General features: G+C 39.6%; 1 protein-coding gene across 1 annotated transcript in view; it reads left to right on the forward strand.

Annotated features, from left to right (window-relative positions):
• DCHS2 (dachsous cadherin-related 2) overlaps nt 1-14393 on the forward strand; it is a 347149-nt gene that overhangs the window by 176407 nt on the left and 156349 nt on the right. The window contains exon 4 of the mRNA XM_040251351.1: nt 14087-14323. Coding sequence (XP_040107285.1) covers nt 14087-14323 — 237 coding nt within the window. The remainder of the gene's footprint in view (nt 1-14086; nt 14324-14393) is intronic.

Genomic DNA, 14393 nt, shown 5'->3' on the forward strand with positions numbered 1-14393 from the left:
CAAGATGACTTTCTTTAATTTGCAAGACAGAGATTAAAATGAATCATAAGTACCTAATCAGTATATATCACTTTCATGGGAAAGAGAAGCATATAGAAAGCTTTCTCGTTAGTTTTCCCAGTTAAAGACCACAGACTCTTGGAGATGGAAGGAACCTTACAGTTCAGCTCCCTCATTCAGTTGGGGAAGAAACTGAGGCAGAAAGAGATTTGGTGACTTCTCTAAAGGTACACAGTTGGTACAGAGCATAACTGGGCTTGAACCCCATCCTGGACCTGTGATCTGTTGCTGTACTGCTCTGTATCAGACAATGCTTTTTGACATCTCTTCCACAGATTGCTCATTTGAGCTTTCCATTAGCATATTAGATAAGCAAGGCAGTTGTTATGCCCATCTACAAATTAAGAGACTGGAGACCCTAAGAGTCTTAGTCATTTGCTCAAGGCAGTAGTAGTACACCTAACAGATTTTGACTTCTTGAATTTCCAGTTTGAAGCTTTTTCCATGATTATGGCTTTGCAAAAAAGAAAAGAAAAAAACACTAAAGATAAAGCTACGGTAAATATACATTACATTGATTCAAGTAGGTAAGATAGAAAGACAATCTCTCCTTGTGACTTTATATCAATAAGAAATTGATATTGATATCTTATAGTTTTTCATCTATCTCTGTTTTTGAGAAAATTACATTTACAGACTACAGATGTTTGGTGACGGTCAGGATTTTGTGCTTGTTTTTGTTTATAACTATCCTATAGCTTACAATTTTAGTAATTACCCACAGATTATTGTCTAACTACAAAGTACACTTTAGCAAAGAGTATGCCATCTTTTCCGGGAGGTTTGCTTCTAAAAATAAGTATTGCTTAATCAGTAGGAAAACATGATTCTATCTGTTTATTAGATTTTATTTAATAGAAATCTTTAAATCCTTTTATTAGTCTATCAATTAAAAAAAGTAATCCCAGCAGTTTCCTCTGTTTAAGTGACAAGATAAGAGCATAGACAAATAATATTACAGATTATAATTAGTATGTATAAATCTAAGCACTCAGCAATTAAAACATAAAATAACTAGTGCTCTGTAAATGAATCAGTATCTATTTTTTAAAGTTAAAATTGATCCCCAAAATAGTAATTAATAATTTCTCTGTCACGAAAAAAAGACCTAAATAATCACTGTACTTTAAAGTGTTAAAATATAATGTCATAAATTTTAAGCTGGCAAATATACAGGTAAAGAGAGCTATTGATTTTACTTACTGTTTTATTATTTATTATATGTAAATATGCAATCCCATGGACTGTAGCCCTCTAGACTCCTCTGTCCATGGAATTCTCCAGGCAAGAATATGGGAGTAGGTAGCCACTCCCTTCTCCAGGGGAATCTTCCTGACCCAGAGATTGAACCTGGGTCTCCGGCATTGCAGGCATATTCTTTATCATCTGAGTCACCAGGGAAGCCATATATATATATTATGTATGCCCCTAGTGGAGGTGATGGAATTCCAGTTGAGCTGTTTCAAATCCTAAAAGATGATGCTGTGAAAATGCTGCACTCAATATGCCAGGAAATTTGGAAAACTCAGCAGTGGCCACAGGACTGGAAAAGGTCACTTTTCATTCCAATTCCAAAGAAAGGCAATGCAAAAGAATGCTCAAACTACCACACAATTGCACTCATCTCACATGCTAGTAAAGTAATGCTCAAAATTCTCCAAGCCAGGCTTCAGCAATACGTGAACCGTGAACTCCCTGATGTTCAAACTGGTTTTAGAAAAGGCAGAGGAACCAGAGATCAAATTGCCAAGATCCACTGCATCATGGAAAAAGCAAGAGAGTTCCAGAAAAACATCTACTTCTGCTTTATTGACTATGCCAAAGCCTTTGACTGTGTGGATCACAATAAACTGTGGAAAATTCTGAAAGGGATGGAAATACAAGACCACCTGACCTGCCTCTTGAGAAATCTGTATGCAGGTCAGGAAGCAACAGTTAGAACTGGACATGGAACAACAGACTGGTTCCAAATAGGAAAAGAAGTACATCAAGGCTGTATATTGTCACCCTGCTTATTTAACTTCTATGCAGAGTACATCATGAGAAATGCTGGACTGGAAGAAACACAAGCTGGAATCAAGATTGCCAGGAGAAATATCAATAACCTCAGATATGCAGATGACACCACCCTTATGGCAGAAAGTGAAGAGGAACTAAAAAGCCTCTTGAGGAAAGTGAAAGAGGAGAGTGAAAAAGTTGGCTTAAAGCTCAACATTCAGAAAATGAAGATCATGGCATCTGGTCCCATCACTTCATGGGAAATAGATGGGGAAACAGTAGAAACAGTGTCAGACTTTATTTTTTTGGGCTCCAAAATCACTGCAGATGGTGACTGCAGCCATGAAATTAAAAGACACTTACTCCTTGGAAGGAAAGTTATGACCAACCTAGATAGCATATTCAAAAGCAGAGACATTACTTTGCCGACTAAGTTCCATCTAGTTAAGGCTATGGTTTTTCCTGTGGTCATGTATGGATGTGAGAGTTGGACTGTGAAGAAGGCTGAGCGCCAAAGAATTGATGCGTTTGAACTGTGGTGTTGGAGAAGACACTTGAGAGTCCCTTGGACTGCAAGGAGATCCAACCAGTCCATTCTGAAGATCAACCCTGGGATTTCTTTGGAAGGAATGATGCTAAAGCTGAAGCTCCAGTACTTTGGCCACCTCATGCGAAGAGTTGACTCATTGGAAAAGACTCTGATGCTGGGAGGGATTGGGGGCAGTAGGAGAAGGGGATGACCGAGGATGAGATGGCTGGATGCCATCACAGACTCGATGGATGTGAGTCTGAGTGAACTCCGGGAGATGGTGATGGACAGGGAGGCCTGGCGTGCTGCGATTCATGGGGTCGCAAGGAGTCGGACACGACTGAGCGACTGAACTGAACTGAACTGAACTGAAAAGAGTAGATCATAAAAGTTTTTATCACAAGGAAAAGTTTATTAATGTAAATATGTATGTGATGGTTGCTGATAATCATCTTCACAATGCATAAATATATATACATCAAATCACTAATTTGTACATCTAAAGCTAATACAATAGTATATGATCAATTATATCTCAATAAATAAAGGTAAAAAATCATGTTATGAAAGTACATTAATTTTTAAAGTTTAATACTGGAAACAAAATAGATAGTGCATACCACAGTACAGAAATCTATGGAAACACATGTGGAAATGTAGAAAGAAAAAAAACATGAAGACCAGAGACTTAATAATTTTATCCCAAATGTCAAATATTGAGAGTGCAGCCACACAAAATAGGGTAGTGTTTGACCAAAAGAAGCTCAGCTATCTGGCGTCTTCGTTTTTAACAGATGGTAGTCCACAGTTAAGTTATTTTATCTTCAGACCTGTGTTAGGCAAGTTCTTTCTGTTGTACATCAAACTGAATGCCCATTATCAGGTTAGAGTGAGAAAGCGTGACTGTCACAGGAGTGAGGTTCTTGAGGCTTCGTGTGCAGCCTGCTTTCTGTACTCAGGCACACTGTGGAGAGAGTCAGATCAGTCTGGGAAACTACAAATAGCAAAAGAAGGGAATGCAGTAATGTTAATAGTTAGTGGTACCAGATTAAAATGACCTGATGGGCCTTCAACATAAGAACATCCTTGCCAGTAGAACAAAGCCATGGAGGCCTGCTGACTCACTGCGCCCTGCATTGCTCTGCTGCCCGTCAGGACCTGAAGGCTGTTCTCGCTGTTCTTCTACGGCCTGATCTGGATGTGTGCTAACAATTAACTCTCTTTCTCCTGCTTTTACTGGGATTGTTGGCTACCCTCTGGTTTAGCATATTTTAAAAGATACATTCAAATACAATCAAGGGTGTCTCTCACCTGAACAATCTAGAGCAGGAATGATAGAGGAATAAAGGAGGGCCTCCTGCAACATTTGTCTGTGGAGCTGAGAGTGCTGACTGGCGTCTATTGGGCACGGGGGCTCTGTGGTGGAGACAGCTGGGGTGGGGTTCAGTCCTGCCTGCAGAGGCCAGGGCTGGGGGTCTGAGCCATGCCCGCTTTCCGGGAGATGAGGAAGCGGTGCATCTGAAGAGGGACGTGGTCGTGTCTCCTATGGCAGCCTCAGATTCCCTGCAAAAGCCATGAAAGCACTAGTGATGGAAAGTGGCTTTTAAACAGCTGCCCGGGCGGGAGAGAACTGACGCTCCAACGTCAGCTGGCAGCTGTCCAGTGAGAATGCTTTTGCTGCTCAGTTCAAAAGCATCAATTCTTCGGTGCTCAGCTATCTTTATAGTCCAACTCTCACACCTATACAGGACTACTGGTAGAACCATCGCCTTGACTAGACAGACCTTTGTTGGCAAAATAATGTGTCTGCTTTTTAATATGCTGTCTAGGTTGGTCATAACTTTCCTTCCAAGGAGTAAGTGTCTTTTAATTTCATGGCTGCAGTCACCATCTGCAGTGATTTTGGAGCCCAAAAAAATAAAGCCAGCCACTGTTTCCACTGTTTCCCCATCTATTTGCCGTGAAGTGATGGGACCGGATGCCATGATCTTTGTTTTCTGAATGTTGAGCTTTAAGCCAACTTTTTCACTCTCCTCTTTCACTTTCAAGAGGCTTTTTAGTTCCTCTTCACTTTCTGCCATAAGGGTGGTATCATCTGCGTATTGGAGGTTATTGATATTTCTCCCGGCAGTCTTGATTCCAGCTTGTGCTTCCTCCAGCCCAGCGTTTCTCATGATGTACTCTGCATATAAGTTAAATAAGCAGGGTGACAGTATATAGCCTTGACGTACTCCTTTTCCTATTTGGAACCAGTCTGTTGTTCCATGTCCAGTTCTAACTGTTGCTTCCTGACCAGCATACAGGTTTCTCAAGAGGCTAAGCACCCTAGGGAAGGAAAAATCTATATTGTTTTCAACTAAATTCTTGACTTGAAATTTTTCATAATACATCCTTTATTGTGAATTCAGGCTAAAAACTGCTCTGAAGGTTGGCTTATGTTTATGAATTCTCAAAGGACATTTTTACTCCTCTGTTTCACCAGGTGTCAAGTCGTTAATTTTCACTTGGCAGGCAGGGATTTATTTCTAGCTCCCTCTTACGTTGAAAGCTTTGTGGATCTAATTTTATTGGAGGAACTCCTGTGAAACACTCCCTCCCCACACTGCCCTCATCCCCAAAGGCCCTGGTCTTGTCTTCTGCCTCCTGAGTTCCATGAAGTCATTAAAATAAAAATTCAAGGACGCTGGGATTTGGCAAATACTCTGAAGGTCAAAGCTGAATTCATGCTGTATGTACTCTAGGTGCATCACTTAATATTTTACTGTTTTTACTGCCAATTTTTTGTTGTATTTAGAAGGATATATTTGATATATTTTTATATTTCTAGCAGCACTTGCTTTCAGGGAGGAGGTGGTCAGTGTATTTAGTATCAAAACAGTGTTCCCTTTAGTAATTCTTTTAGTGATGATTTGTAAGAGGTAAATTGTCTATCTGTCCTGGCCTTATTTTATGCTTGTGATAATTAATTTTATGTGTCAACTTGACTAGGCTATGGTACCTAGTTTTTGATCAAACACCAGTCTAGATATTGCTGTGAAGGAGTTTTTAAGATGTGATTCACACTTAACTAAGTAATATTTGGGTAAAGCAAAAAATGTTCCATAATATGAGTGGGCCTCATCTTATCAGTTGAAGGCCTTCAAAGAGAAGACTGATATACCCCCAGGAAGAAGGAATTTTACCTTTAGGGCTGCATTCCAACTCAAGACTGTGACATCGACTCCTGCAAGAATTTCTAACCTGCTGGCCCGCCCTGAATTCCAGATTTGCCAACCCCCGCATGAGCCAGTTCCTTAAATCTCTCTAGTCTCTCTACCTCTGTTCCTTCTTCCCCTCATTCCCTATCTCCTCTCCCACATCGCTGTCTCTCTATCATTTCCACTATTTGTTTTTGTTTCTCTGAAGAATTCTGACTGATCCAGTATTTATACTTCAAAATAGCTTATCTGAGTAGCAAATTTTGAATAGGCAGTTGTTTTCTTCCATAACTTTCACAATATTGCTTTATCCTTTGACCTTCGTCATTGCCATTGAGAAGGCAAATAATTATTCCATTATGGGTTCTCAGTCTGTCTTCTCTTGTTGCTGCTGTAAGATTTTATCTTTGTCTCTCCTTATTAAAAAATGTCACTTATGTATATAATTATCAGTATCTCCTTTTCCCGTATATGAGAATGCATTCCCTTCAGAAGTGCCCATCAGTTGCACTGACCTTGCAGTGTGCCCTGGGGTGGTGAGTACTACCCTCACTGTGACTTCTCAAAGGCAATCTAAGCGCCTGCTGGCCTTGCCCTTTAAGTTTTGAACACCAGCCATGAGTCACTCTCTCAGGCATTTGGATATCAGCTGCATGGAGGTGTCCTGGGCACTGGGTACCATCCGAGCAGCACCACCCCAGAGCTCTTCCTCTCCCTTGAGGTAGAGCTAGTACGACTGCCTCTCCCTCTCTGTCCTTGCAGCCCCGGAAAAGCCCACTGCTCCATGCCGCGCTGCTGATTCTCCACTTCTTACAGGTTTAGCTTCTCATACATGTGTGGTCAGGCTTGCCTGGTGGCTCAGACGGTAAAGAATCTGCCTGCAGTGCAAGAGACCCAGGTTTGATCCCTGGATGGGGAAGATCCCCTGGAGAAGGGAATGGCAACCCACTCCAGTATTCTTGCCTGGAGAATTCCATGGATAGAGGAGCCTGGCGGGCTATAGTCCGTGGGGTTGCAAACAGTCGGACACAACTGAATGACCTACACTTTCACTTCACACAGGTGTCTTTGGTTCTTTTAATTGTATCGTCTCTAACATTCTCAGTGTGGTTTCTGTTTCCCTAATTGGTTCCTGACTGACACAAGTACCCGTCATATATTTAAATACACAAAAGCAGACATGAAGATAAGCGGGCACGACTAGTAACGCATGACCCAGCAGCCCTCAGGGCTTTCTGTCACACTGGTTTGTCCTGCACATCCAGACAAGTGTATTTATCAGTTGTGTTGCCTTTCGAGTGGTTGTTCTTAATGAAGTCTCATGCTTTTGTTTAATAAAAGTTTTTGAAAAATCTTAGAAATCCTAAAATTTGGGGCTTTTCAAAATAGTTAATACAAGAATTGGACATTTTCAGAGAGTAACTAATTGTGTCTGAGATTGCTGGGTGATTATCATCATCCTAATCTATAGATGAGGAAGGTAAATCCATGGTAGATTTAGGTGACTAATCTGTGGGCATTCATAGAAGTCAGTGCAATTTGTGATAGTATGGAGATAGTACTTGGCACTTGGTATTGTTGAAAAGATTCCCTGATATGTAAAACTGACCATCCCATCATTGCAGAGGAGTTTCGAGTAGATTAATACTTATATATTTTATATATATACACATATACATAGAATTATGTATATATGTACACAATACAAGTATGTGTAGGTATATATAGACATGTATGTGTCTATGTATACACACATATATAAGTGTATGCGTATGTGTGAATGTAAACTAGCTTAATGCAGACACCCTAGAATAAAGGCCACACTTCTGAGATGTCTGTGAAATGCCACCTGAAGTAGTAAGATAATGGGCGTCTTCTTTTAAAAACCTTTTGAAAAACTAAAACTAGAAATATTTACCTTGTATGGTCAGTCTCTTATATAGTGTTATTTGTTTTAAAAGGCTTGAAAAATGTTTTCTCAACAAAGCCCTTCCCTTTGGGAAGGGGGTCTCCTGCCACTGCCCATCAGTGGGTTCAGGTCTGTGAATAACTGCTGTATGTGAGGCGCCTGCCTGCCTGCCAATGCGGCAGATGTAAGAGATGTGGGTTTGATATTAATCAGGAAGACCCCCTGGAGTAGTAGACGGCAGCCCACTCCAGTTGTGTTTCTTTCCTGAGAATCCCATAGACAGTCCACAGGGTGCAAAGCACTGGACGTGACTGAAGTGACGTAGCAGGCATGCAAGCCAAGCCCTCGTCGTAAGAGCTAACATCTGCAGCGCCTTAGCTGCCAGGCCTAACAAGTTGACTTCATTGGCATTTAGCTGTTGATCGGTGAGTGTGTATTTCTTAAGTGTGAAGGTTCTTGACAAAGTTATATTTGTACAGCTGTCTGTATTTGCCACAGTGTCTCCTTTTCTCTTCTCTTTTCCTTTCCTTCACATTTGTTGAGAATCTGTAATATAACAAATGAGATGGACATTTATCAGTGAAATTTTGTTAGAAAACTAGAAAATAAATCTTGCCAGATGGAATACCATTCTGTGTGGCATGAAGCATAGACTAATAAAAACTATAGACAACTTTTGTGTTCTTTTTGGTCCCCATTGTCAAACCTTTGAGACTACCAAATCTCATTATCAAATTATCTCGATTTAAAATACCAGTTTCAGAATTTGGGGATAGGCCCATTGAACAACTAGATTACTCTCACCAGAGATAATGCTTTTCAACTAGCAGAGTGAATATAATACAGATATTTATTTTATTACATTTCCCAATTTACCATATGTTGTTGGGACACATTTTGCTAGTAATTTCGGCATTGGTAACATTATTTCTGTTTGTATCTGGGAATCACATGTTCAAACACTTTTATATAGGTAATTTCTACAGAGCATGTTTATCTCAACCTCAGAGATTCATTTAATTGAATACAGCCCTCCTAAATATCTTCATTTGCTAGTTCTGATGTTTCCATTCTTGTACATCCTTGAAGCTTTTTACAGAATAAGAATCCTATTTTTGAAAAGACTTTTGCACAGTTATTTTAAAATGCATGTTTTAATGTCCAATGTAAAGCTTCATTATGGTATGCCAGTATACAAGCTCTAAACAGAGGTAGAATAACGTTTTGTAATAAACACTTATTTTTATGACTATCTTATATATACACACATATATAAAATGTCTACTTACAAACTTAATTGCCTTAGCTTGGGATCAGTCAGTGTTAGTCACTCAGTCGTGTCTGACCCTCTGTGACTCCAGGGAAGGTAGCCCACCAGGCTCCTCCATCCATGGAATTTCCCAGGCAAGAATCCTGGAGTGGGTTGCCATTTCCTCCAGGGCACCTTCCTGACCCAGGCATCAAACCTCGTCTCCTGCATTGCAGGCAGATTCTTTACTGTCTGAGCGGCCAGAGAAGCCCTAGCTTGGGCTACTGTAACAAAACACCACAGACTGGCTGTTTTAAACAACAGATATTAATTCCTCACAGTGCTAGAGGCAGGGAGTCTGAGACCAAGTTCCTGGCTGGTTTAGCTCCTGTTGAGGGCTCTTGTGTTCTCACACGATGGAGAGAGAGAGAGAGCTCTCTGGCGTCTTCTCCTGTGAGGACACTAATCTCATAGGATCAGGAATCCACCCTGATGACCTCATTTAACCTTAATTACTTCTTTGCTCCAAATATGGCTATGCTGGGGGTTAGACCTTCAACATATTGAAGATGGATACGGTTCAGTCCATAGCACATATGCTCTTTAAAACTATAGTAACATAAGAAGTATAAAGAGAGTTGTCCTGTAATCTCAGCCCATATAGATGGGCTCTCTTTATAGTTGTTCAGATCTTTCCATATTTTCCAGTGTGCATATTTCTTTGTATGTGTGTGTGCATGCAAAGTATACATGTTAGTGTTTATGATTATAGTTTACATATTATTCTGTAATCTAACATTCTCATTTAAGACTTCCTGAATTTTTTACAGTAGAAATACACTGCGTATTTATACATTGTTTAAATGTTTGACTACTAAGTTTTTTTTTAAACATACTGAATTATATATAGATTCATTTTTACAACTCATTTTTTATATAAAATATACATGTAATGGAGAAAGAAATGGCAACCCACTCCAGTATTCTTGCCTGGAAACTTCCATGGACAGAGGAGCCTGGTGGGCTACAGTTCATGGGGCACGAAAGAGCTGGACATGACTAAGCAACTAAGCAAGAACAGTAGCATGTAAAATCTTCTTAAATGAAAACATGTATCTTTCCTTTATTAACTTTGGGTGCTATGGAGTATTCTTACTATATTGTATTAATATACTACAGTAGATTTAGACATTTATTATTTTCATGAGGGATATTAAAGTCATTTGCAATATTGCAAAGGACTTCCTATTTCAGAGCCCTTATGTAAGTACAGGGTAGATTTCTAAGTTTTGAATAAGAACAATTTACTATTAGATAAATATTGCCAAAGTGTCTTTTGGAAAGTGTATGTTGATACCACATCCTTTATTAACCTGCCAAAATATTACCTAAAAGTTTTAGCCAACATTAGAGGTGAAAATAGGAGGTAGTTGTTTTTAATTTTGTATTTCTGTTGTTTTTAATGAGTTTGAGCATTATCATATTTATTTATGTTTTATTCTTTCTTATAAGAATTATCTGCCCTTATTCACCTTAACTTTTGGTTTATTTGTATCTTTTCATCTTAGGTATAGATCTCTGTATTATTATGTATATTAAATTGTTTTTTATATATTTTCAAAATGTTGTCTTTTGATTTTTAAACCACAAGTAAGTAATGAATAAGTGAAATAATGAATAAGTGAATGAATGATAAGAAAGACAAATACCATTAATTAAAGTATAAGGTAGTTATATACACTACCATGTGTAAAGCAGATAGCTAATGCAAAGCAGCTGTATAGCACAGGCGGCCCAGCCTGGTGCTCCGTGATGGCCTAGAGTGGTGGGATAGGGGTGCATGGCAGCGGGGCTCAAGAGGGAAGGGATATATATTAATGTATAGCTATGACAGTTGTATGGCAGAAACCAATGCAGCATTGTAGAGAAACTATCCTCCAATTAAAGAAAAGTTAAGTACAATGTGGCACGTGTGTTAGGGGTACATGTACTCAGGCCACTGCGGGGTCCTGGAGGAGCGCTCTCGGAAGCAGGGTGGGAGGTAGAAGAAGGTCCCCTGTGCCAGATGAACCTAGAGCTGTGCTTTAAAATGTGAGTAGAAATAACTGCCAGAGAAAATGAAGAAGGTATTCCAGGGAGGGGATGCAGCAATTCAAATAGAAAAAAACAAGATCTATTCTGCAGATTAGATATAGTTCTCTGTGCCAAGAGCGAGGTCCTGTACAATGAGAGTGGTGAGACGGAGCCACAGAGATGGAAAAGTACTAATTGAGCAGCTTGGTTATCACAATAATGCACTTGCCCTGAAAACTGGGAGAAGCACTGATAAGTCAAGATTTGGATTTTGGGAAGACTATTCTAATACAAATATGAAAAATAATATGGAAGGAGTCAGTCTGAAAGCAGGTAGACCAGCTTGTGGTCTACTTGAGGCAGGTATTAATCTTTTAATTGTCATAATGGAAATGACACCATCTGTGTGGAAAATAAAAGCCTTTAAATGTCCAATAATTAAAATTGAGTTAATTCTAGGTGACTATATACCCAGAGAATAGGGGATAATTGGGTTAGAGAGATTTTTCATTTTCTTCTATAAATGGTTACTTTTGCATTATTTGAGTGTTATTTTTTAATCAAGGATAGACTTTTTTAAGAAAGAAAGTTTGAAGCTAATCAATAACAGAACTATTGAGTGTTTTGGTGGACCAGCAAATCAGTATGAACCCCAATTTTAACGTGACTGCAAATGTGGGTGTGATAATGTTGGTTACATTACTATAAGTATTCCAGTAAAAAATGTTTCTGCTCTTTTTTGTTATAGTCAGATTGCATCTGGAACCATGTGTTCCCAGATCAATTGGGACAATGTTCAGGAGAAAGGAACTGCAAGTGAAATGACATACAGTCATGTCAGATAAGAAAATGGAGATGCTGTGCCTGGCACAAGTCTGAGGAGATATTTAGCTTTGGTTATTGATGATGTATTTGCCAAGGAGAAATAAGACAAATTCGCTAAATTTCTAATGAACATTGGAACGAGGAATTGGAGTTATAACAGGGCAGATTTGATTTTAAAAAAGAAAGAAATTAAATGGATGTCAGGTTTTTTTAATGCCTGGAAAACAAACATTTCTGATATTTTTGCCAGCTTCTCATAAACTGGCAAAATTGCAGTACAGTAGTCAAGCCTTCATTTAACTAATGCTTAAAGCCAGTTGTGTTGTGATAGACTCCATACGGTTCAGCCACATTTATTTATATGTAAGTGCATCTAACATTTTATGTGTGTGTTTCTTTTTTTGTTAAATACAACTAACATTTTCATTTCCTAACCTGGTTATGCTAGACCTCTTTGCGTGTTTCCACACTAACACACCAATAGGTGGTATTGGCAATAATAAATGATTGGTTTTCTCAGCATTACTGGATCTCTCCTCAACTTAACCATTTACACCTTCTTCTCTCACAAGCACTCTGTGTATAAGCCTAAATTATCTTCATGCTTTTGTCAGGTCGGTTTATTTTCCTTCCTTGATTCTTGCCTCATTGCAACAAAGATTTGGAACGGCAGTCTAAAGGGTTTAAAACAACAGACAAGTTATAGCTCAGTTCACCTCAAGCAGATAAATCTTTTGTTAGACAGACGTTCCCAAGATATGGGAGCAGGCTGACCTCAAAGGAGTCTTCTTTTTCCCTGTTAGCTTCCCCTTTTTTAAACTTCATGTTTCCTCCTTTGGGTTATGCTTTGTGCAAAATAGGGCTTGTACCCACTACCAGTCAATGGAAGTGAATGCACATGGGCGTACGCTCAAAGCCAATTGACAATTGCAAGTTATATAACAGCGGGCTGTGTTGTTTATATCTTCCCATAATTCAGTCTATTGTTATAATCAGCTGTAGAATATTTGTGAACCCTTAGTGGGCCCTTAGTTGCCTAAGGTTACTTGAAAAAGCCCCTGTGCTAAGTTTGTATTCACTGTGTGTCTAGGGTATATGTGCAGGAGTTGGAAATGTCTCTGTGGTTATTTTTGTAGTATATCTGTGAGCTCTCTTAGGTATGTCTGAGATGGGTTTTAGAGATAAGCTTGCATTCCTTTCAGCCAGGCAACCCCTCGTTGCTCATGCCTAACTTCCTACCTAACAGTTTTAATGTTTCTGGAGGTTTTCTTACCCACAGCCATTAATATTTTATTCTCTCACTAACAAAGAGAATGGAGTTCCCTGAAAAAGAGCTGCCCTCCAGTCTTGCTAAGGCAGATACCCTAGAAGATAAGACTTCAGCTTCATCTGTGGCTTTAAGGTCTGGTGCCTGGGCAGATGGTGATCACCCAACAACCTGGCATTAGCCTAGACTACACTGGGTTATGAGATGTACTCTGCTTGTCCCTCATCCCTGATATGATAGTAAGGCCTGATGGCGGCAACAGTTATGTTTTTTCCTGGTTAACTGATATATTTCCAAGATGACTTAAAGATTAAACTCTAGGAAATATTGCTTACTTGGTGGAATTTGGACCATCATTTTGCAAATATTCTCAAGTTCTTTGATTGAAAAGTGGATGTATTAGGGTTCTCCAGAGAAATGGAGCCAATAGGACATATATAAATATGAAGATGTGTATATATGTGTGTGTGTGTGTACGTATACATTTATTGAAGGAATTGGGCCTGTGATTATGGAGATTAACAGATTAACAGACCCCCAGATTTGCAGGTGAGTTGATAAACTCAAGACCCGCTGAACCCACGGTGTAGCTCAAGGCCAAGCCTGGCAGTGTCAAGACTCAGGAAGAGCCAAGATGTCTAGGTTCAATTCGAAAGGAAAGGAAAACAGCCACTGTGCCAAGCTGAAGGTAGTCAGGCAAGAGGGATCTCCTCTATTTGGGGGAGGACCAGCCCTTTTGTTCTAGTCAGACCTTCATGTGACTGGAGGCCCGTGCACAGCAGGGAGACCAATCTGCTTGACTCAGTCACACCCCAAAATACCCTCACAGGCACATGCAGCATAACGTTTTACCGAATACTGAGCACACTGGCCTGCTCAAGTAGCAACCATCACAGTAGCATTAGCAGGTCAATGTAACGTTGCTCGTACGTATTTATTGCATGTTAGCTGCCTTTTAATTCTCTCTTTCTCCTATCAGGGATTATTTACTTGACATCAACTCTTAGTCATTTGGAATCCACCACACTTCTGCTGATGGTCTGTGCTCGAGATGGTGGTGGGCTCACATCTGTCACTAATGCTGAAGTCACCATACACATTCTCCAGACGACTCTGGCACCTGCTGAATTTGAAAAGCCTAAGTACACTTTCTCTGTTTATGAAGACGTGCCTGAAGATAGTCCTGTGGGAACCGTGAAAGCTAAAGAGTCCTTGAGTAAGTACTTAAGTCTTATGCTACACTGAAATCCATTATTGGAACATTTTCTGATCATAGCAAACCCCCT

Source organism: Oryx dammah, unplaced genomic scaffold (assembly GCF_014754425.2).
Source record: "Oryx dammah isolate SB20612 unplaced genomic scaffold, SCBI_Odam_1.1 HiC_scaffold_12, whole genome shotgun sequence".
NCBI lineage: Eukaryota > Metazoa > Chordata > Mammalia > Artiodactyla > Bovidae > Oryx > Oryx dammah.